Here is a 25376-nt window from a genome sequence, read left to right on the forward strand (position 1 = left end):
AATCGTGAGCCTCACCACCATAGCTTTCCCACGATATCGCAATAAATATCGTACCGTGAGGTTCATACCATAGACTTGGATATCATTACACCCCTAGTATCTACAGACACAAGCAGGTCACAGACCCTCCGCCCCAGTGCACCTTTAAATCCAAAGAGTTGTTGTTTTTTTATCTTCAGTGTGTATATTCCTATTTTAAGTACATAAAGACTTGTCCCATTGGTAGATCGTTTTAATTATGAAATTTACTCAAATCAATATAACATGTTCTAAATTCAAGTCATTTAAACTTAATAAGATTAAAATTTTTGTAGAGTTGCTAAATAATATTTCTCAACTTCATTTGCTCGCTTTCGTAAACCCAAACATTTTTACTTTTGCATTTAAATGTGAACTCCTATGTTTTCCCATTGCCTGTTACCTTATCTTTACGTTTCCAATTTATTTTATTCTTACCTCCCTGGCGCGGTCTTATTTTCGTCTCATCTCCACCCCTCTGTGTTTGGATGTGGGAGCAGCCTCCAGAACCCAAACCCCATTTAACGGAGACTGCTTCCTAAAACGTGACCCTGAGCTTAAAGAAATTAATAAGTGACTGACACATGACCGCCTCAGATTGGGTTTTTCGTTCACGCAAACAGACCGTGGAGTCATGCGCTTCTTGTACAGATAAACAAAAGTTCCCCTAATGAGCAGCAGGAATTAATTAGACTTTGCACAATAAAGCATGTTCAAATGTAAGAGTTTATTTGGGCTCGCCGTGCCTCGTTAGCTGTTTTAACTCGATTTGACGATTCAAGAGTCACATTTTTAATTGGATATTCTGCCTTTGTTTTGTTTTTGTTTTTTGTGGGTTTTTTATTAACTATTTTTGTTTTTCTTTTTAATTAAATTATTTTTGTTTTATATCATAGGAATATGCTCAAGTTGTTAAGCATAAGCCTTATGTTGGGTGTAGGAGTGATTTAGAGACAGACACAGGTGGTGTATGGGATTGTGGATCAGCTTGTACTTAATAAAAATTAATAATTAACAATAAATACAATAACATAACAAGCAGTGGACTTCATAACTTTTGGGTTGGGAGTCCATCACCTTCTTGTTTCTTGGATATGGCATTGCCCACAGTATGATTATTATTATTATTATCATCATTATTATCATCATCATTATTATCATTATCATTATTTGGCTGCACTCTGCTTTAGAATTTAGCATTAATTTCATGAGCACACAACTATTCGTCATTGCCATTTAACACAAAAAATAATGAATTTTCTTCTTCTGATCCAAATCTGACATCCATTCCAAAAGTTTTCCTGACAGATGATTGATTGTAAACTTCTAGATTAAAAACCTGTAAGCATATAATTGACGATTAGACATGACTGCAACAAAAATTAAAATTTGATTCATTGCCCGACCCCACTAAATATATTTGTTTGTGGAAGACCAGAGGAGATTTATGGATATAGGGAGGGAGTTGCTTGGTGCGGGACAATAATTCACAAAAACTAAAGAGATAATATAACTGTTTCAGACCTAGGGTTTTTGTATAATGCATTTTTCACATTCAAATGGAACAGTGTTGTTTTTGCACTATGCAATAATGGAATAAAAATCCATCTGGATTATAGAGTTTAGAAGATCCTATATTACACTATTGTCTGTTCTGTGTTATAATGTTTCCTCATCAAAAGCATACCTGGAGTTGTATTTTGTCTCATTCACACAAGTTTAACACATAAATCCTGCATATGCAGGCTGAGTTCTTCTCTCAACCTGAAAACACATTGTTCCACTCTGTGATGTCATGTAATAATGCAAGATGTTCTCCACTGTGTTTTTAAACTCCATACACCTTCACTAGAATCATGTGGATAGTATCTGTTCAGGAATTTCCCATCTCTACTGAACTAAAAGAAAATGGTAGCTGTTCTCTTGAAAACTAAGACTTCATGACATCACAAGGTGGAACAGAGCATTTTGAGCTTTGGAGATGTAGACAGACTAATAATACAGAGTCACTCAAACATGTGTGAATGAAACAAAACCCAACTCTAGATATGTTTTTGATGAGGTAACTATGCTCTAACATGGCTTAAAGCTCAAAGAGTCTATTTTGTGTAATATAGGACTTTAAACATTAACACCCACATAGCTCTATAATGCACACCCTCTGTATCAGCCTTGTATATGTATGGGCCCTTTCTCTTAAAGGTTGTGATGAATTAGACATGAGACAGTGAAAAGCACATTAATCACACAACAGCCTGGTTCCCTTGAAAAGAGAGGGGCGTTTTAGTGTGGATTTGATGCATGTACTTGAGGTGTCTGTGACTGTGCGTGCCGTGATGTTGGTCATGCCTTTTTAAAGACGCTTTCTTTTCATGGTGATGGTACAGACATGGAGGACACAAAACAAACACAGGAAATGTTTTCTATTACAGCAGACCCTGTAAGCACTAGACTGCAATGCTTTTTAGGAATTTTCATTAGCGTTCAAATACTGAAAAATGTCAAGCTGGTTTTGGCAGCAGGAGATCAATTGGTGACTTCTTGTGTAATATTATGCTGGAAAGTTATAAAAATACAGACACTGCAGACACTTTATTTTTGTAGAGGTAAGTCAACATACATGTATAATTCATTTTAGCATCCCACAATCAAATGGTGTGCTTTGTGATAAAAGAAAATGCTAAACAGCTCTAAAACTGATGCTGTTATTGGCAACCATTTTCTGATTTACATATAATATTCCTTTTGTGTTGGTTTAATTTTGTAGCTTTGAGCTCTTTTGGCTATTGCCCAGATGTGGTGCCTCAGCTGCAGATGTGTGCATCTATGTGATATTGTGTAAGAAGAGCGCTGCCCATCACCTCTGTTCATGTGAGGAGAGCTGAGACAGTGAGCCAGCACCATTGGGATTTAAATCTTCGACCTGTATATTGAGATATTATTTTTCTATATGCTAATGATAGTCTGAGAAATTGGAAAAAAGTATGAGAAAGTTTTCAAATGCCATGATTCTGAAGTCATGGCATAAGACATTGTGAGGTTGCTTTAATTAAAATGTGTTTTGTAACTTTAAAAAACGCTGTATTTAAAGCTTGTCACATTTTAGACAAAACATGTTTTTCTTGAACTCATGCAGTTGCTGACTATAACATCGTTTCAATGTCTTCAGTCAATCTGAAACTTGTAAACAAAGTAAAATAAAATGGCCTTCATTAGCATCCACTACCAAAACACCACAAACACTAAGTAGAGTGTTATTCACTGCACAGACTTTGCCTTGAATCTGAACCGTCTAAACCTGTACATCTTCTCCACTTCACTTCTTCACTTCTGTGGTCCCACACTCCCCCTGCTCATTAGATCCACTGAGAAGGCAGCTGTATTTCCAGTGACTCCTCGGCTGTAGTTTCCTCTGGACACAGACTGTAGCTGGGCTGAGGCTCGGAGCTCCATCCCTCTCTTCTGTGTGCAGACAGCAGACAGGTGTACAGCACAACAGGCAGATGGCACAGATGACAGGAGCTACTTCTCGGGAGCAAATGGAAATGAGAGCAGCTAAAGCACAGCACATTTTTAGTTATGTGTTCCCCTCCTTTTGGCTGGCGAGTCACCCAGGCTTATAAACTACAATTATGTCCTCCATACACACAGAGAGGCGCCACATATGCCCTCTGTAATAGGCCTCTTTGATGGTTTGGCCTTGGGGTTGATCGCCGTGCTGCAGCTTGTGACAGCTTATAACATCCGCATGATGGAGATGTCATTGAGCTCTAGTGTTTTATGGCAGACCTGTACGCTTCAGGCAAAGATTGAATTCAAAATGCCTGTAACCTACATCCTATAGCGTATCTGTGACCTTATATACAGTCATTTACAGTATTTTTGTATGATACTTGTGCACGTAGGTAAAGGTCTAGTGTAGCCACATTCTTGTTCCTTTGAGGATATTAGCATCCGTTTATCTCATCAGTATTTCCTCTTTGTTTACTATTGTCCAGTGTACGCAGCATAAAAGCAATCCACTGTGACCTTTTAAATGTGTAGCAGGCGTGCATTCATAACTAGTGTTATGCAAAAGCTCTTTGGAAGAACAGACCTCCCCAGGGGCATTCGGGTGTAATACAGTTGTAAAAAATATACTTACTCAAAAAAAGTCTTTTAGTTCCAATGTAAATGCTTTGACATTATTATATACTGTATTTCCTATGTTGTGTTGGTAATTAGTATTTGATCACAATAAAGACTACAAAATCAGCAGGACTGATGGGCAAAGGAAGCTGCTTTTGAAACAGATAAATAGTGCAACTGGACCTACAATTGTTAGAGTACTTGCTCATTTTCATAGTAGACACAAACTGGCTTTTTAAGGCTAGTTTTGTCCTTGCCTTGTCCCTGTTTAGCCAAGGCCTGTTCAGCCTGTGGACGGCCCATTGGCTCTTGTATCTCATAAAGGTGCGTATAGTAAAGCCTATGTCCTCTGTGCGTTGTTGTGGCCTTAGTCTCTGCTGAAGGCTAATGGGCTCGTGGATGGGCTGTAAAGAGCCTCTGACGCAGCAGCGCTCTGCTCTGCTCGGTCTTATCAAGGATGATGTCGTAGTTAACTTTGATTTCTGCTTCTGCTGATAGTGCTCTTTTCAAGTGCAGGATCAAACCACTCCGCACATTTTCAGAGGGTAAAATCATTGATTACTCTTTTAACTCACAATTTGAAATCTTTCCGGCTTCTTTTTCCAAACTAACTTTTCGAGTGCAAGATCGACCAGCTGCTTGTTTCCATGGAGATGCTTTTGCTTTGCCAGAAATGTTTCACAGTACAGCATTGAGCTCACCTATTATGGATATATTCACTAAACAGTTGTTTTTATTGCTCAAAAACGCTTATTAAACGCTTATCAAAAACATATTGTTAGTAGAGTTTCCTCTCAACAGCTCTGACTTGTAACTTGGCCTGGTGGCGTTCATGAAGAAAAACAAGTTTAATGCCATATTGAGGAACATTCTAGGCAAAGTAATGAAACATCTTCATGGACACAAGCAAGTTTCCATTTTCCAGTATTTTATAGGTCATTTTCACTTTTTTGTTTGTATTTTTCAGGGTATTTCCTTCAGACCCTGTTCCCGCCCACACAGAGGTCCTTCCAGGGCTGTATGCAGGCCATCTTAGTGGACGACCAGCCTGCCTGATCTGCATGCAGTGGAGAGAGGCACCGTGGGGGCTTTTGAGAACGTCAGTCTGGATATGTGCGCCATCATCGACAGGTAAAATCAATACTATACAATCCTGCACATGTTTCAAGTTAACAAGCATAGATCTTCTTCATCTTCAACAACAATAAACCAGAATGCATTTGCCCTAGTGAATAAATGAACATCGTAAATCAAAGTCTTTACATTTGCAACAGTGTTCGAATCCTTAGCTAAAGATTTATGATACTAAGATACGGCATATTTCCACACAAAATTCTCAAGTGAAAGTGGGTTACGTTTGTGGTGCACTGATAAATGAATGTAACTAAAAGAGGAATTCAGAGTCCGGAGATTGTGTAAAACTGCTTTAGTTATCTGTGGTTTAGCTACAAAAACATTGCACTTAAATCAAAACTCACATCTGGGTCACAAAAATGGCAGCTGCAGCTTAACCTAATCCACAGGCTAGTTGTTAGTAATTAAATCATGCCTCATGAATATACAAAACAAAATCTGAGGTTTGGACTTCATTATTCAAATTTATACACTTTGCTCAATTAACTTGATAATTAATTAACTTGTAAAACTCACAAAAATTCTGTGTTTTTCCTCTTACCTCCAGCATTGGTGCTTATTGCCAATATTCAATTTTAATACTAACAAAAATTGTTAAATGGCTTTGTTTACACTACAAGTTCTGAGATTATGTAAGATCACACTAATTTCTTGCTGTTACACTAGATTTTGTATCATTTGGTAACTGGGTATGTTTTTTTGTTTATTTTTTTTTAAATGTCTGTAACCATAATCTATACAGTGGTACATCAGACTAATAGTGGCAACATAAAGAAACACAGCAGTATGGAGAGGTAGGATATAAAAGTGGAGCATGTACGAGCTGTGGGACCTGAACCAAGGAGAGCCAGACAAGCCTCAAATGCATTCAGTTTCAAACAGAAATTGAATAGAAATAGAAATGTACATCTTAACTTGATCATTAATTATTCTCTTTTTTTTTTTTTTATATCCAACATTGGTTGTTGTTGCCAATATTCAGAGAGCTTTCAGGTGTCATGATAATGATATGTCGTCCTATGCCCAATCAATAGCCCAGACAAGTATAAATGGTTATCTGTAAACATCTCGTGGTGAGCATTACTAAAGGCCATAATTAAGACGTGACCTTGCACTCATTACAGCTTCCTCAAATCGAACAAATGGTTTTCTCGTCAACACTGTCAGTTCCATTTAACCTTATACAAATCTGATAAGGACAAAAGTGTAGGCATACTCATGATTGCAATGTGTTTTTTTTAACATTTCGAAATGATTAGTGTTAAAGGTCTTATATTACGCAAAACTGACTTGTGAGTCTTAAGTCATGTTCGAATGTTGTTGCCTCATCAAAAATATACCTGAGTTGTGTTTTGTTTCATTCTCACATGCTTGAGTAGTCTGTCTACATCTCCAAAGCTCAAAATGCTCTGTTCCACTTTGTGCTGTCATGTAGTGATAGTTTTCAAGTGAACAGCTATAGTTTATTAGAAATTGGCAATTTCAGGCCTGAACTCATTCAAATGATTTTAGTGAAGTTGTATTTAGTTTAAAACACACAGTGGAGCACTTCCTGTATTACCACATGACATCACAAGGTGGATCACACAGAGTATTTTTCAGTGTAAGGGAAAAACTCAGCCTAAATATGCAGAGTTTGTGAGTTATAAATGTGCGAATGAAACAAAACACAACTCCAGGTCCTTATGCCTTGACGAAGACCATCCTGCTGGTCGAAATGTGTTGGCGTCCCTTCATGTAATAAAGGACTTTTAATATAGTCAGTTGGAGTGCCTTGGGTTTGTACCTTGCCCACTTTTACATTTTTCAGGAAGGGTAACTTTCTGTTAAGATTACTAGTTTACCCTCGTAGAGCCTCTGTACTGCTATTTTAAACTTTTTTATGACCCAGTGAAGCACTCAACCTCTTTTCTTCATCTGACATACCTGGAGTTGTGTTTTGCTTCATTCGCACATGTTTGAGTGGTCTGTCTACATCTCCAAAACTTAAAATGCTTTGTTCCGCTTTGTGATGTACTGAGAGTTTTCAAGTCACAGCTATAGTTCTTTAGAGTTTGGCATTTCCCAGGCTGAACTCATTCAAATGATTTTAGTGAAGTTGTATTGGGTTTAAAAACACATTGGAGCACTTTCTTTATTACCACGTGACATCACAAGGAGTATTTTCTGTTCAAGAGAAAAACTCAGCCTAAATATGCAGTGTTTGTGAGATAAAAATGTGCGAATGAATCAAAACACAACTCCAGGTATGTTTGTGATGAGGAAGCATAGTAATGTAGATCAGAAAATAGCGTTGTATTTGTTCTTTAAATGAACCAAGATTGAAGTTACATCCTAAATTTGAAAGTATGAGAAAGTGTTGTCTATTCAGTATAGCTGTGCAAAATTTATATACAATTTCTGGAGAGTTTTTGAACCTGGTTAGTTTCTGAAGCTATACCCAAAATTTTCAAAGCTACATTAGTTTTCATGGCTTTTTTGTAATTAATGGAATTGCCTGCAGCCTTCTGTTATCATTTGTGTTGCTTTGCTAGTGTGAGGTAATGTAGTATGAAATTATTATTATTGTAGATTGCCATGCATTAGCTTTGCACGCTAACGACTCCAGTTGGAAGCTTTTGTCAAGGTCCGCCGCTGCCTGTATAGCGCCTTCCCATTGTTCCCGTTATTGCCAATCTCAATTACTTTTAAATGTTGTGTATCCGAGGAGCAGTAGCGGAAGGTTGGGGGGGGGGCATGGCCTGGACTGCCATGGGAAGACGAATGTGCGCACTGTTACCGTCTAACTAATCAGAAAGTCTTTGAAGGCCGTTCGATATCCCTGTCTGACCTGTTTTTGATCAATGCAGGTACACAGTGGGATGCTATGGCTCTAGGAAGAGGCTAAAATCACCAACTCCAACTTCCCACTTGTTCGCAAATAACATTGGAACTGTCACTTCTTAAGGGTATCCAGCTGATCACAATGATACGTGAAACCAAATTTAAATGCGTTCCCTTCTTGTAATTGATTTTTCTTTCTTTTACACACAAAAGGAAGAGCAAGAAGTCGGTGTCCTTTAGCGTGCCCGGTGTGATTGTGGCTGCTCGTCAATTGCTGGCTATTGTTAAAATACAATACCTTTTATCTGGCCCTTGTTACCTTACTGAAGCCAGAGACATTTTGACATGTGAATACAATGCACTTCTTTAATTGAATTGATTTTCTAAATTGTGTGACATATCTTGAGTGCATCTCAGCTTTTATATATTATTGTGATGAACAGTTCAAAGTGACCAAATCGAAATTTTGTCTTCCAACTTATGCTATCATTCAAAATCAACTGTCGCCAGAATGCATTGATTTGCGCATTGATTTTGCAGCACTCAGATCTCCTTCCTGACACAAGCACTTGGGACTGATACAAAGAGCTCACCCATTTTGTATTTATATCTTGTATCTGGAAAATGAGGATGCCGCAACACTAAACTTCCACCTCGGTTTCAGTACTAAAGAAAATGTTCAGAACTTTTGATGTCAACATGATAGTAAAATACGTAATTTTTATTCATCCTAATGTTTTTGTTTGTTTGTTTGTTTTTTTAAACAGAACTAGGGATGGGCATTCGATAAAATTTTCTTAATCCATCGTCGGGAGAATTATGGATTAATCATTAACGTTTTTAATATTAAACTGTATCATCATTATTATTACTATCTGCGCTACTAATCTGCATAAATAAATTCAACTTTACGACATATAAACCGTAACCACTCTAGAGCCACATCAGCCCGTTTGACATTATAATGTGTTTAATTCAGTTTTGCGCAACTCTCACAGAAACGAAACTTAAAACCGCATGGCTAATTTGCATAAACTAAGCAAAGAAAAAAAAAACAGGTCTTGTGCGCTGATGAGGCACGACTCAGTGGAATACAGGTTAGTGTGACTATACTTGTGTTTGTCAAAACCAGGACACCGTATGGGGGGTGGGACGTGGGGACTGCACTACTCTCACCTGGCAAAGCTTTTTCATGTTCTCGGTGTCCTGGTGAGCTTTTTCCCACTGGACACCGAAATATATGTGCCTGCTTTGTACACTGTGCACATGGCCTCCCACTTGTCCCGACCACAACGGAAAGCGTGGAATTTCTTGTACAAGTCATCATTAAATACGTATTTGCGCTTTGGCACAGGTGGACCGACTGTTTGTGTCTGCTCGCTCCTTCTGAGTGCAGAGAGCTACATGTGCGGACCCCTGTTTGTCCCCAGACACGGACGTTTGGTCACCCTATGCTACGCACAGCAACCTACATTCGGTTTGCCGATTAAAATGAACATAATCGATGAAATTCTTAATGATAAATTATCAATTAATTGACTAATCATGCCCATCCCTAAACAGAACACATAACTAGTTGTGTTTAAATTATTTTCTAGTTTTTATACTAGTTTTAGGATCTGTTAGTAATTAGGTACTGTATGTTTTTTAATGTATGTACTATCATAACAGGCATAGTGGTACATTAGATAATATAGTGGAAAAATCAAGGCAAGGCAAGTGTATTTATATAGCACAGTTCATACACAAAGTAAAAAACGCACCAGTGTGGAGAGATTGGATATAAAGATGTTGTGATATAAAGTACAGGTATTAGCAGTGGGACCTGAATCAGGGGGAGCCAGAAAAGCCTCAAATGCATTCAGTTTCAAATAGAAATTTCTATTACGCACTACTTTCTGTAAACCTCCACAGCCCTTCAAAACACAAACTATCTTTACTTTCCTAACAGGGCTACAAGACTTAATGTGCATCTCAGTGTTTAAAGGACGCCTGTAGTTATTAATGTGACAATGTGTATTTTAGCCTATTTCAATTATTTAATAGATACAAGATGATTTTTTGCAACAGGATTCATGCCTTAGAATTTGTTCCCAATGGACAAATAAAACAACAAAGCTTGTATTTTGTCAGAATGATAATGAAAGCAAAATTTAATATTGTCAGCTTCACAACAATGTGAATTTTTTGCAATGTGTGATTTTTTTCTGATTCAGGGTCCTTTTTTCATACAATACGTGATAAAACATTTTGTCTTGCATTTATTTAATTACAGATTTTTTTTAAACATTCATTGATAATCATGCATTGTAACTGTGAACAGGCTCATCTCTCCTCAGATCTGACATATAACTTAGCCTGTTGACGTCACTTTCATCCATAGTGCAACTTTAATGCATCATTTTGTGTCTGGTGTCTGGAAGGGGAGAGCATTCCTATTCCAAACCCCAACATTATCTCTGCCATTATAGCATGAATCCTCTTCTTTCTGTTTGTAGGTGTATGCCGAATCACTGTGAGCACGGAGGCGGGTGCAGACAGACGTGGGACAGCTTCAGTTGTACCTGTGATGGGACAGGGTACACCGGCGCCACCTGCCACACTTGTGAGTATCATGTCCAAAACTTTGCTCTGTCCATATACTTTTCTCTGTATTTTTCCCATTGGCTCCCTCCCTTCACGTTTGAGTTATTACACTGTTTCTGTCTCAGTCACAATCCTCAGTGGAGGGACAGATGAACTTTAGAAGTGCTCGGAAACCCGGGGCCGCTCCATCTGCTTTGCGTGTTTGGTTTGAAAAAGAGGCAAAGGCTCCAGTACACAGTGTCAGGAGGCGAGGGGGAAGCAGATTTTGACTTTAGATGGCCACCATACAGTCCCATATGTCCAAAATACTGGCTACTTTTAAACTATATGCACATAATACCAAGTGAAATATGAATAGCCTAACATAAAATGCAAGCTAGGGAGAGGTTTAATAGTTTATACCAAATTTCAATGCCACAAGTTACAAAAATGGTCCAAAACATAACATTATAACCTCTCAATGGAGCAATAAAGACGCGCCGCTACAAGTGGGGAAGGAAAAACACTTCTCATGGCCAGTGCTTAGTGCAAACTTTGAGGCAGACTTTTATCGGTTTTGTATCTTTTGTTTGGATTCTGCTAAAAAAGTTTCTCTGTAGAAATCTTTAGTTTCTAAAACTTATTTTCCGTTAACCTCTGAAGTTATCGCAGCAAAAGTCTTGGCTTTTGTTAGTGGTTCTCAAACAGGGGTACGGGGGCAATCAACAAATAATAGCGCACGATCTTAGCCTGTCTAGCTTCAGTTCATTTCTCTGCCAGTGAAAGACATGCAAACGTGACTAAGTAAATAAAAAATTAATAATTAAATAAACAATTCGTCCTCTATTGTATTAGCCCTTTTAGTCCTTTTAGTCAGCTTTAACTTCTTTAGTCTTATTACAGACTTAAAAAGCCAAATAAGCCAAAAGCCCTTTTTATAGATATTGATCCACATTGCGATTCTAGGAACATTTATTTATCCATTTTATTCAGCACTTCTTTATTCATCTTGGTTCAAGCAGTACAAGAAAACCATACCTAACATACTACCTATTTTAAAGTAATAATATGTAACTTTCTGGAGGTGGAAAGTCAACTGTGTGATTCAAACAGGCAAATAGAAAGTTAAAACAATATTTCAGAATGTTATCATGGACATAGTTTTATGCCATGCTGTGGAAGATTATTAGCCTGATTCATCAGCCGGTTTCACGTCATAGAAACCATCTCGCAGCATGAGAATCCGTTCACTTGACAGTAGGCGGGTACTGATTTTTCATTTAACCAATCATTGCTATTTGATGGTGATGTATGTAATGCGCTGCTAATGGGGCTAAGTGGCACATTAAGCTTTTCCCAAATCCCGTAGGAAGAAGGGCAATAACGTCTTTCCTCTTGATAAAATTCACCAAACACTCTTTTTGTTCCAGCTTTAAATCTTCGATCTCTGGAATCATTGCCAACACAGAATGTATGGCTCTTTGCTGATTGGCTGGTGCCCGGACTCCCACTTCTGGGGTTTTTACAAACTGTCTAGTGTATTCTGATTCCTGACTTAGTCGCTGGAGAGAAATTAAATTGAGCAAAGGCAGTAGGTGGCACCAGCCTGGCTAGATTATAGCCAAAGGAACAACATTTCCATGGAAGTAAGCAGGTGGCCCTCTTCCAGACCAAATAAGAATCAGGTTTGTGGAGAGCCTGTCCAAGTGAGGACATGTGTTTTTCAGTGCCATAATCATGATAATAATAATAATAATAAACATGCTTTTTTTTTGGCCAAAAAGTTGCATACTGGGGCTTTAACTACCGGTAACTGTATTATAAAATAGAAAATAGAGGTTTGGGCAGAACATGATCAATTTAGTACTTTAAAAAAGTGCCATGTTTTTTTGTATTTACAGACACATTTCCCTGACCCGGCGTCTCAGCACAATCCTGACCCATACATTTGAACCCAGACAAATCTCCCAATTTCCTGGAGTTTAGTGCAACTCTTGTGAAAGTAGCAGTCCAGGGTCACTCCCACCAAACACAGTTTCCTTGAAGAACGTGCTTTCACAGCAAGTAACTCCATCACTAAAATCGAATGAGCCACACAACACAAAACTGCAAAAGCCCTGTAATCAAGCCGTCCCCGGATACAATGAAAAAGAATAGTAAAGTTTAAGGGAAGACAATAAAAAGAGCAAAATCAAAGGCTGGGATGGAAGGAAAGCAAGATGGCTACCGGAGGGGAAGAGGAGTTTTTTTTAGACCAGTTTAAAGCTTCATCGATTCCTTCTTGATCAAAACAGTCACACACATTTCTCTTTTCAAGTACCTCTTCTTTCTGTCTGTGTGCATTTAAGGTCAGAGGTTTACATCAGCCATGTGCAATCCTTTCACTTCTGTTCAGGGCAGACTCAGCCCACATAAAAATCACACTTTTTGTAACACATTGACTTTACATTGTTACGCGAGTGCTTTTACATATGTATTTTTTACTAGAATTTAAAGAATGATGTAACCTAAATTGAAACCACTTAGTGCATATTTTGTACTTTTGACCCCTGTGCAAAAGCAAACTGCAGTTGCTCTAAACATGACTGATGTGCAGATTAGAAAGTAATAGAGACTGAACACGAACTATTAAAGAATAATCAAATGAAATTTACTTAATGGCGAAAAAGCAGCAGTACTTAAGAACTAATTTTGGAACATTTAAGGCTTGTTTAAAATCTTTTGGAGAAGGTAAACTGTACACTGTGTCACAAATGTTTTACCATAACAATACATCTTCTGTGTTCATAACACAATTCAGCTAAGTAAAGGTGCACTATATAATTTTTCCTTATAGAGGGTCGATCACCTGCTTGTCTCTATGGAGATGTTATGGCTTTCCCTGGAATTATCCACAGTAATGGATTAAACTCATTTATCCCCATGGACACAAGCGAGTTATAGGTCAGATCTGTGGAGTGGCGACTGCATTTTTTTGAGCAATGTAAATGCAGTAACTGAATAAACACATTATAATGTAATGCCTTACTATGGAACTTTACAAGCAAAACAATAACATCCCTGTGGAGACAAGCAAGTGACAGACACTACTAAAAACATTACATATCAGTGTTTCTTTAAGAGCTACAGGCGATAAAGATATAACACTAATTTACTGTTTTGTCTGTGTAGGCTTTAAAGGTCCTATATTACACAAAATTGGCCTTTAGCCAAGTTATAATGTTGTTATCTCGTTTTGTTTCATTCACACATGCTTGAGTAATCCTTTATTGTCTTTTTACATTGCCAAAGCTCAAAATGCTCTGTGCCACCTTGTGATGTCATGTAGTGTTAGTATTCAAGTTAACAGCTACCTTTTACCTTTTGTTCAGTGGAAAATGGCTGAAATTAGCCAAATTATTCTAGTGATCATGAATGGAATTTAAAAATATGGTGGAGCACTTTCATCATTCCCACAAGTGTTTTCAGATTGAGAGAAGAACTCCTAATACCTAAATAATGCAGTGTAAACATGTGTGAATGAAATGAAACAAAACACAACTCCAGGTATGTTTGTGATGAGGAAACGACATTATAAAATAGATCAGAAAATAGTGTAATATTGGCCCTAACATTTAGTAAATATGTTTTCCTCTTGCAGCTATCTACGAGCCGTCGTGTGAAGCCTATAAGCACCTGGGCAGGTCCTCTGATACTTACTGGATCGACCCTGACGGCAGCGGCCCCCTCAGTCCCTTCAAAGTGAACTGTAACATGACAGGTATGTGCCAGTCTCTGTATGTGGGGTACACGGATTATTGACCCTTATTGTGGAGGGACGACACAGCTGTCCACCTCTCTCTTAACCTTAGACAGCTCGGCTTTTAACCTGCTATACCTGTCGTTTCTATGACAACATGGTCACAGGGCCGAGGTTTCTCTCAAAGGATGTTTCACAGGCACAATTCTTAGCACAATATGGAGAGTTTCTTTGCTTCAGTTAGGTATAAAGAGTCCAAGTCATGGCCGTTACAATACATCATCCACAGAAAAAGTATAGAAACAGACTTTTATGACATCCTTTGAACTAGGAATTTAAGTTATATGCTATAGGCAGAGGTGGAAAGGCAGAAAAATAACTCCATGTAAAACTAGCACAAACATTGCAGTGACAAATAGTTTTAACTTTTCCACACATGGTTCACTAAAACTAGTATTGGTAAGGTTACAGTATAGATACCTCATTGTTCTCGTTCATGGGACCATATAGACAGGTCATGTAAATACCTCACAGACGGTAGAAAGAAGTGGACTAAGTGAGTATGATGTTAGTCATAGCGTTCCATAGTAGATTTATCCAGAAGCGTGCCCATGAACACTTCCTATTTGGAACGTGGCGGCTCGCGTGTTAGCTATGTCCATTTTATACATACACGATATACCTTAAATTAAGGTCAATTCAAAAATAAAATCATGAATAAATTAACCTACAGAAAGAAGACTTTGTTTACTCAATTCACTTGTTTTTCTAACTATGCAAACCTGAAGTTTCTAACACCCAGTAATAACACCCAAGAATCCACACCGCATGAATATTATTACACCCATTTGTAAAGCAGCGCCCACACACATACACATGCACACAAATACACACACACAGACTGGAGTAAGTGGGTTGGAACAGGGGGGCACGCAGGCATAGCAAAGGCGACACCTTTAATGAAATGTCAGTGCACTCCGCTGCCTGGCCCCTTTAGTCACGCTGAATAGCACTCTCTCTCTCACTCACCTGAGAGGAGCTGCTTTCTCTCTGTCGGCACCTCAGAGGCCAGCACGCGCTCCTGTCTGACTGCGTGAATGACTGCTGCATGTTATAACACCCCAAAGTGTCTATTAAGCCCTGGAGTCCACAAGCTGAAATTCACATTACACAGAGCTTCTATGGTGTGACAGGCAAACACACTGTCTTTGTACGGTCTGCCAGAACTACAGTATATGAGCTGTGCCTGTAGTCTTTTTTGCTGCTAACATTGATGACAGTGCAGTTAGGTTCAGTCACGATAATTACTATTAGAATTATCATTCAATATATGAAAGCTGGAACTATTTTTTGCAGGTCAGTATTCATTGTGTGTACATTTTCAGTGCACTGAGAAATTTTTGGTTATTTTTGACTATGTGAGGTTGAATAAATAACTTCTATAACTCATTACAGATGCAAATAAGTACGAAATTGTTTTTTTGTTTTTTTTTCCCCACAATATTGTTCATTTAGAGTAGTTTTTGTGGTTTAAATCTGCTCTTGGGTTTTTGTGTCAGTGGCATAAATTAGTTTCAGGATTATAATTTATCGTCTATATTTACTCCAGCTATAAATCGAACTTCAAAATGTATTATTGTGACAGGCCTAATTGCATTATTTTAGTGCTTACAGAAAATAATACAAATCAATACACAAGGAACAGTCGAGCACTATGTCTTTTCTGGTGGGAGGGGTTCGCTACCTGCCTTTAACCACAGAGATGTTATTGCTTTGCCTGGAATGTTCCACAGTGTGGCATTGATCTTAAACTCCATCTTTCATGTATTAAATTACTGATGTTTTTATTTGCTAATACTGTGTAATACTGTGGAACATATAACATCTGCATGGAGATCAGCAGGTGTCAAACTGCCCACCTGAAAAGTTACATAGAGCAGCTTTAAATTGTACATTGTTTGTACACTAAGATTCAAGATTTTATTGTCACTGTCATAGAAAAAACACAAAATTTTGTTTAAAGCTGCATAGTTTTGATGTAAATTGCAATACTAGTAGTTTAGATTAAACAACTTGTTCAAAAATACTGGACACTAGATTGATTATTCCTGGCCATGTCCATGCTTTAAGTTTAGTCTTGGTTTATACAAAATTCTAGCCAGTCTGGCACCACCTAGTGCTTCCGCTCCATTTCATTTTTCTCCAGCAACTACATCAGGAATTGGAATACACTAGATGGTTCACAAAAACCTCAGAAGTGCAAGTTCGAGTACCAGCCAATCAGCGAAGAGCCATATATTCTGTGTTGGCAACGATTCCCGAGATTGAGGATTTAAAGTTTGTATGGAGGATTTTTTTTTGTTTCAAATTGTCAATGATAGCATTATAGAGATGCAGTAGCCTTGTAATTATGATGACCAAAAAAAAGAGAATCAAAATTCGTCAACTCTGGACGTGGTGGGGCTAAACATTTGTCAATAGATAACGACACTGCCTCGTTATCTGTAAGCTGACAGGCTGTCAATCAATCTCCCTACGTTTCTAGCGTAACTGACTTGCCTGCGCGCCACCGGTACGTGGTTTACGTACACCTGTCACAGTCCACAAACGCAAGCCGCACAGACGCTGTTTACTCCACCAACGCAACAGTTCTTAGCGGCTTTTTTTGACCTATATCTTCCTCGCAGTTAGCACAAAGTTTGTTGCAATGGCAGACAAGAATCCAGGAGCAGTTAGCCGCAAAAGAAAGTCCATTTTTGAGATTGCTGAAAGAAGAAGACAAGGGGAAAAGCAGCGAAGCCAAACTAAGGTGATTCTTGAAGATTCATTCCAGCGATGGCGCAACTGAAGCAGACGCAGGGTCTAAAGACTGACGCATTGGTCGCCAAATTACTCCTGGACAGGTCACTTCTGCTTATTATGAAAACGTACTTTATTTCCAAGAGCTAGTCAAACGTTTTTCAGGACACGAAAGCGATATCCTATGTCTGAAAACGTAATTTTCAAGGCAAAGAAAGAGTCCGCTTGCTGCTGCGTGTTGTAGCTAGTTCATTTGCACTGAATCTCCGCGCACCCTTCTCTGCACCCCTTTCCTGCTCCTCTCCCCGCTGCCCGTTCCGCTCTTCCCCCTGCTCCTCACTTCTCCGCGCACGGAATCTCTGCGCACCGCTCCCCTCTCCCCTCCCCTCTCCTCTCTCCTCTCCCTGCTCCGCTCTTCTCCCTGGTCCTCACTTCTCGTCCGCGCACGAAATGTCCGCACACCCGCTCCCCCTTGCTCCTCACTTCTCCACGTTGCCTAACCAACACTGTAGTTAGTTGTTTACAAGTCATGTGCAGCGCACCGGCTGTAAACAAACCTGTTTCTGGCATAAGGAGGAGGCGGGAGGAGGCGTTTCTACGTAGGGAGCTGTAGGGGAGGGGGGGTGGTTTCACGCATGCGCAACATTTGAAAAAGGACAAACAGTCGCTGGATTTCTCGTTCCTTTGAAAATCCTCTATACAACCTTTAAAGCTGAAACATAGAGAATGTTTGGTGAATTTTATCCTGGGGAAAGACATTATTGCCCTTCTTCCAACGGGTTTTGAGAAAACCTTAATATACCAGTTAGTCACGACCAAATAACAGCGACTGGTTAAGTGAAATAAAGTACTTGTCTACTGTCGAGCGAATAAATTCTAACGCTGCGAGGTCAGACGGTTTCTACTAAGTGAATCAGACTAACAAAATTCAGTCCTCATCATTAAAAACAAATTGGGTCTAACTTTATTGTCAATCATTTTAATAGATGCCTATTTTAATACAAACAGACCTCTCACATATGAAAGTAAATCCTCCTTTATTCATGCTTAAGATGACATTTTCAGTATACTTCCAATTTAAATAATAATGTGTATATATTTTTTTTCTTTTTTTGCAGAAGAAAATGTGTGGACGACAGTCACGAACAGCCTGCCTCCCAGAACATCTGTGACTGGCTCCAGTCGAGAGAAGCGCACAGTGTTACAGGTGAACTACAGCGCCACCATAGACCAGGTGAGAGCACGTCACACACTTCACCTTTATGTATTTCTTTGTAATTAAAAGTTAGTTTGTAGATAATGGGGTTTTAACAGTGGAGTATATAATTTATTATTTTGTTTAATAATTTGAGAAGTTGGTCTATATCATTCAGTCCCATGCTATCTGTGCCCTCTTCAGTTTAACTATAGCCACATTAAAATAATGGTTGCCAATCTTATCTTACAGAGTAACTATACGTTGTAAAAACTAAAATAAAACATTCTATTCTCTATTTATGTTTTAGACACAATCCCAGTACATCTTCCTTTATCTTATCTTGCTCTATCTTTACCTTCCTAAATCTTTGCAGTGAATGCTGCTGTTGTTGTCTCTTATTTAAAAAAACACTCATTCTAAACTTTAGAACATTCAGAACATTTAAAGATGCACTGCGTAACTTTTCTGGTGGAGGGTCAGCTCTAAAATACAATCTTTCCTTCAGTGAATAGGGTAGACTCTCCACAGATCTGAGTTGTAATGTAGTGTAGTGCGGTAACCTGCTTGTCTCCTTCTTGATAGGTTTAATCTGTACTGTGGAACATTCTAGACAAAGCAACAACATTTCCATGGAGCAGATAGCGGAAAAAGTTACACAGTGCACCTTTAAACTACCATTCTCTGTAATGTGGACCAGCCAACCAGATGACACTACAGAACATCACAAAATAATTAAGTCATTTTTATAATTAACATGCTCGACTTAGTTTATTCCCCTCACATTGTAAGAAAAGAATGAACAACATTATCACTCACTTGTTCCAATTTGCAGCGTGATAATTCGTCCTTTACATGAAATTGGCCTGTCTGTCTGAATAAGATTAAGTGTTGAAACATAATTCTGTGGCTGCTTTGTGTTGTGCAGATGACAGCCATCACCACCAGCGCAGAGTACTGTGAACAGAGCATCGCCTACAGCTGCCGCATGTCCAGACTGCTCAACACTCCAGGTACAGGCCCACAGAGGCTAATACACTCACTGTAGTACTCATAAGAAAGTACACAGAGACAATTATCAAGAGGTCAAACTTTCGGATGTCTGAATTTGAAGTAGTAGTCTTGCCTGGACAACCAGAACCACACACTTTAACAAAACTTTACAAAGACGAGTGGATCTGGAGCCCTCTTCTCTCTCCTTGATTTCAGAGGGCGTAATTGACAGGCGGATTAACCAATCAGAGAGACGCAAGCTCTGTTCATATACAAACAAACATGATCTTACACGTAAAAAGGAGAACATTTTACATAAAGGATTGAGAAACAGTGCAGATTTTTAGAGAATCAACAATCAAAACACCAAACTATTACTTATTTCAGGTAAAAGAAGTTATATAGTTCTGGATGTTACAAGATTTTTTGAGATTAGATGTCTTCTGCATTTGAGGGATGAGTACTAAAAATTGGATCATCTAAAATTGGTTTTTATGGTCCCGTCTGGATTCAGACAGAATGTAGAAGGCAATGGCTGGTCAGGCGAGTAGTATTCATTAGTAGTACTCGTTATTAGTTTAATTTAAGAGTGCCTGATTTTCACACAGTGAAAGAAGGAAGGAGGTTTTTAAATTTGTTTCTCACTAACCCTTGTTAATACCCACACACATTCAAGCACAGTGTTCAGGTTAATGAGAAATAAAATACATTTTAGTCACAGCAGTAGTCTCTAATTCTGTTATAAAGTGCTGCTTTTATAATGTACTCTCTAGGGAAAACACAACATTTACTGATTTACAGTACAATAGTTTTACCTGTGTAGAAATTCTGGTGCAATTCTGGTCTTTGTTAACATGTTTAAATTTAAAATCAAATTGTGTGCAACAGTAATGGAAGAGGTATTTGGCTATGAAATACCTAATGACCCACATGTTATGCACTTTTTTGAACTGAGGACTTGTATTTGCTTAAAGTGATGCTGATGGCAAGAAAGTTATAACAAGGAATTGGTTAAAGAGTGATCCTTTGAAAATGAAAAAATGTATAGAAAAAGAGGAAACGTATGTGATGGAAAAAATATCGTATTATTTGAGATTGAAAGCTGGTAAATTTGAGACGCGATTGTCAAAATAGTTTACAAAGCTCACTCCAATTTATAACCCTTTTTGTTGAACCTCACCTATTGTGTGTTATTTCGTGTATGTTTGTTAAACTTTGTAAAATCTTGTGATCTACCTAGAGACACTTTGCCAATCTGAAGAGCTTTTTGTCATCCCCTCCTCTCATTAGTCAGCCTCTGTGAAGTTTGAGCGCTATAATAAAGCCTCTAATTGAGTCAAAGTTGTGGCCTATGGGCTTTGAGAAAATTGTGATCTGATATTTGCTCAGCTTTACTGTTCACTCTAAGGGTAAACAGGTAACAAAATATAACGTACAAATTATTAGTCACCAATATAAAATGCTAATATAAATTGTACTAGGATATTTACTGTTTAATATATGCTGTTATTCTACAGTGTTACTCAGAGCTGTTTGGATTTTGGCATAGACTTTTGGGCTGGTTATTTGCTTCGGTTTTGTGTTCATTAGTGCTCCATCTGCATGTTCAACTGTTGCCTTCCTCTCCCCTTTTCGCCAGCACTAATCTGCACAGAGCAGTATTGAGGCGGACCACTGGAACCATGCGCTGGCTCCGTCCATCCTGACTAGATTACCTTGGATTAAATTCATTTGCATTACATTTGTTTGGACTGGGGCTCTGTAATGTAATGCTAGGATGGGGTTGTGTCTGTCCAGTTTGGAAAATGGTGGAGTTGTAGAAGGATTAGGTGCATTTGATGTATATTACAGCTGTTTGAACAAAGACTTAAGTTTATGTATGAAAGAGAAGCATGGAGGACATATGATAACTAGGGACTGTTAAAAATAGAGCTGTCAGTATTTTTGAAAATGATGGAGTTATAGAAAGATTAGGTTTGATTTACACTACAGCTGTGTGAGGTTTTTAGCTATATGTAAGAAATGGGAATTAAGGAGTTATGGTAAAAAATAAAAAAAAATAAAAAGCTGAAAAATAAGCACTAACTAATGTTGTTTGCTTCAATTAATTTTTATAATTTGCTTTTTAGATTATTAAAAAGAACAGCTAGTAAACATCAAAAGACTGTCTTATGTTATTTGTAAATCTGTTAACTATAATAGGGATGTCCCGATCACATTTTTTTTGCACCCCGAGTCCGAGTCATTTGATTTTGAGTATCTGCCACTATCGAGTCCCGATCCGATACTGAAATGAACTAAGAGCAAAGAACAAGACCCAGGATCTAAGGGGGGATCAGATTGTATTGACTTCAAAGTGTAGTATTTGGGCTGAACTTGTGAAAAATCAAATGTCCAAAACTTTCATTTTATTAACTTTTCTAACCATGCACCATCATTGTTGAAAATCTTTACTTTTACCACAGTATGCACAGTATGGTCTTTGAATGTGTAACTTGTTAACTTAATGAACTGGACAAAACAGGAACCGGACCAGAATCAGGTCAGACCCTGAGACAAGACTCTTCACAATCTAGAGTTTGTATTTTTGATAATATATGGAGGCATGTGCATTATATTTGAAACATTAGGGCTCGTCTATGATATCCAAATAATACAAGATCATACCAAATAAAAACGAGATGACACTCCCTGCCGCTTTTCCCACCCTCCCCGGCAAACGTGCCAACTCCACTGCACAACATGCAAACAAACAGCGCCATGCGACGACGCCATCGGCCACGCAGGTGTGAACACGCCCCACAGAACCCCAGGTAACAAGCGCCCAAGCATTGGCTGCTGTGTGTCCTGTGTGTGCTGTGTGTTATATACTTATATTATTTATCTGATACTTAATCGGACCATAATGGCCAAGTCCGGATCAAGTTCGCAGTCACGTGATCGGTGGCGATTTCTGATCACGTGATCGGATCGGGACAACCCTAAACTATAATACCATAAATTGTACAATGGCTTGCAAATTTGCAGCAGATGCCCTTCTTTTCTAACCAGGCTCGCACCACCTAGAGCCTCCACTCAATTTTATTTCTTTCCACTTGATGGTTTGCAAGAATCACGGAAGTTGTAGACCACGCACCGGCTAATTAGCAAAGAGCTGTGAAGCCGACAATTACTTGGACACCACTGACACCACTTCCAGCGCATTACATGCGTCTCGACCAAATAGCAGCGATTGGTTAAATAAAAAAGTACCCACCTACCGTCGAGCGAACAGATCCTAATGCTGCAAGGTCAGACAGTTTCTACGAAGTGAAACCAGCTGATGAATCAGGCTTCAGCTTTTCACCACTTACTCTTACTTTGTTTTTGCTCAATGTTTTTTCTGTTATCCCCTACTATAAAACATTGTTTAACCTGCACTAAGAATGAGAAAGCCTTCTATTTAGACTTGCATCCTTTTTAGGTGAGCCTCTCTCCATAGCTGTGTTCTTTTCACTGCTAAAATAACAAGCTCGCTGTCACTTTCCGCTCGTCTTTCTGCCATTTTCTCCTCAGTTTCTCGGAGCAACACACACTCTGTTGTGCACATGCTAAAGGAAGGAGCCCACCTTTGGGAATAGCTTCATAAAGACACAACACTCGAAGCAATTAGATGCAGTGAGAGAAGATGGAGAGAGAGGGGAGGAGTGGAAAAGAGAGAAAAAGAGAGTAGGGAGAGAGAAAAAGAGAGAAGGGAGAGAGAGGGAAGGAGAGTGGAAAAGGGAGAGAGAAAGAAATTGAGACAGAGGGAGAGTGAGGGGAGAGAGGGAGAAAGAGAGAGAAAATGAGCTTGTGAAGAAGTGTGTGCTTGTGTTGCTGTCTTCATTTGTGTCTATGGCTCGTGATTGACTGAAAAGGACTAAACTAGGTTGTTAGTAATAGTCAGTTATTAGAGCGGCCAACCACAGCTATGCAATTACCCTTTTGCTGGTTTAAGAGATGCCACCTGAGCACAAAATGAGAAAAAAACATGTTAATAGCAATTTTAGCTCTCCAGAAGTGCTAATGGAATAACCAGCTCAAAGACTTTACCAGTGTCCGTCATTGCAATAGTATTTGGTCTGCTCAGAAAGACACGGATGTGAAAATTCTTCTAGCATGAGATCTATTTAAGTTTTTGCAGAAGTTTTTACTAAGAAAATAAACTGAGCAAAGTTATACAGATAGGTTTTTTATCTTCCACCAAAAATCTAACTTCTAACTAAATCTTGCCAGTGGGGAACATGATGGCAGTATTCTTCTGTAAAGTTTTACTGTATAAACCTGTAGTGCAGTCTTCAAGCATGTATGTTAAAAGGGATACTTGTTGTGTCATCTATCTGCTTCCAGATAATGTTAGCGTCAGTACACACACACACATTCACACTTTGTCGTCAAGTCTTCCATGAACTAGTTTACTTCTACATAGAAACTTTGGGGAAATCCAATTATCGAAAACGACTCAGGAAGTCAAAGCAGGAAAATATGATTTACTCAAAAATATGCTCAATAAATTAGCTGTCAGCTTTCATCAAAATTACTCTGTCAACGGTATTTCCTCTGCAGAGACTCACACGCTCCCGCTCGCCTTTGTTCTCCCTGATCTCATCCATTACACCAGGGCAGCCATTTTGAGCCAAATGAAGCGTTAAATGGGAATTATACTCTGCCACAAGTGACATGCCAAATTTGGAAGTTGGGCTGTAATTGTCTTAATTGTGTGACCGAGTCTTCACCTTTTCTGCATATTTACACAGTTTGTTCTGAGATTTGTCACTCTGAAACACATCCCACCTCTAGGCAAATGCCAGCTGTCAATTAACATGGGACTAAATAATAATAAAAGCACTGAAATTTTATTACCGTACATTTGAAAGAAAATCGGTGTAGAGAGTTTGCCCTCAGCCCAAATTGGCAGTTTGATTGCATATTAGCTGTTATGTTCTTGGCCAAATCACTTAGGGTAGATCAAGTAGCCGTAGGTGCAGATTGGCAGACCTGCATTTGCTGGGGTACATACAGGGATGGTAAATGGTCACATTTTTATTTCACGCTTTTCCACCTTCAAGGCACTCAAAGCGCTTTACACCAAGGAACCACTCACCCATTCATACACCAGTAGACACAGACACCGGGGGCGAGGTGGGTCAAGTGTCTTTCTCAAACACACACCAAAAGCATTCCTCTGTGGGAGCTGGAGTCACACTGCCAACCTGTGGATCTGTCCGCTCTACCAATGACGTTTTAGTAGTGATAGATGCACTAACAAAGATGCACTATGTAACATTTCTTGTAGAAGATATTCCAGTTGCGTGTCTCTGTGTATGCAATTGCTTTACTGAGAATGTCCACAGTATGGATTTAATACATTTTTACATTGAGTGATGGCGCCTCTCCACAGATCAGACCTGTAACTTGACTTGCTGTTTTAGCTACTTGCCTGTATGGAAAACTTGTGCATCTTTGAGTAGACTTCAGCCTGTTGGTGGAAGTAATAGTTTTGAAAATGGTAAAAGACAGCCCTTCTCAGTTAATCTAATTTGTGTTTTGTCTTCTTCTCGTACCTGTATATTGGGAGCACACCCTCATTGTGAGCCTGTCCTGTCAGCGTAATGCGGCTCTTTGATTTTGATCCATGCAGCTGCTCTCACCAAACGAGCTCATACTTCCCTGTGACACCCCCCCACTCTCCCTGTCCTCCTCTGCATGCACATTGATCAATTTAGGCCCATCTCCTCCGCCCGCTTACTCCTCTGTTACCTCCTTTGCACCGCTGTAGTTCTCGCTCTCAGCCAATTTAGCATTTCCCAGAATCCATTTGGCTACACCCATTCTTCAGATCCAGAATACACAGGGCATTATTTTCTCCCTCGCCTTAAGAACTCTTTCAAATCTGCCTGTTTCCTAGTATCTAGCTACTGTTGTGATTAGGAGTAATGGTAATAGTAATAGTAATAGTAGTAG

The 25376-nt window shown here is 38.9% G+C and overlaps 1 protein-coding gene across 1 annotated transcript in view; it reads left to right on the plus strand.

Annotated features, from left to right (window-relative positions):
- Positions 1-25376, plus strand: part of cntnap2a (contactin associated protein 2a) — a 269259-nt gene that overhangs the window by 106527 nt on the left and 137356 nt on the right. The window contains 6 exon segments of the mRNA XM_055151264.1: positions 5114-5193; positions 5195-5277; positions 10602-10708; positions 14309-14428; positions 18325-18440; positions 19330-19414. Of these exon segments, the coding sequence (XP_055007239.1) occupies positions 5114-5193; positions 5195-5277; positions 10602-10708; positions 14309-14428; positions 18325-18440; positions 19330-19414 (591 nt within the window).

Source organism: Boleophthalmus pectinirostris, unplaced genomic scaffold (genome assembly GCF_026225935.1).
Source record: "Boleophthalmus pectinirostris isolate CB_2022bp ecotype Guang Dong unplaced genomic scaffold, ASM2622593v1 HiC_scaffold_15, whole genome shotgun sequence".
Classification (NCBI taxonomy): domain Eukaryota; kingdom Metazoa; phylum Chordata; class Actinopteri; order Gobiiformes; family Gobiidae; genus Boleophthalmus; species Boleophthalmus pectinirostris.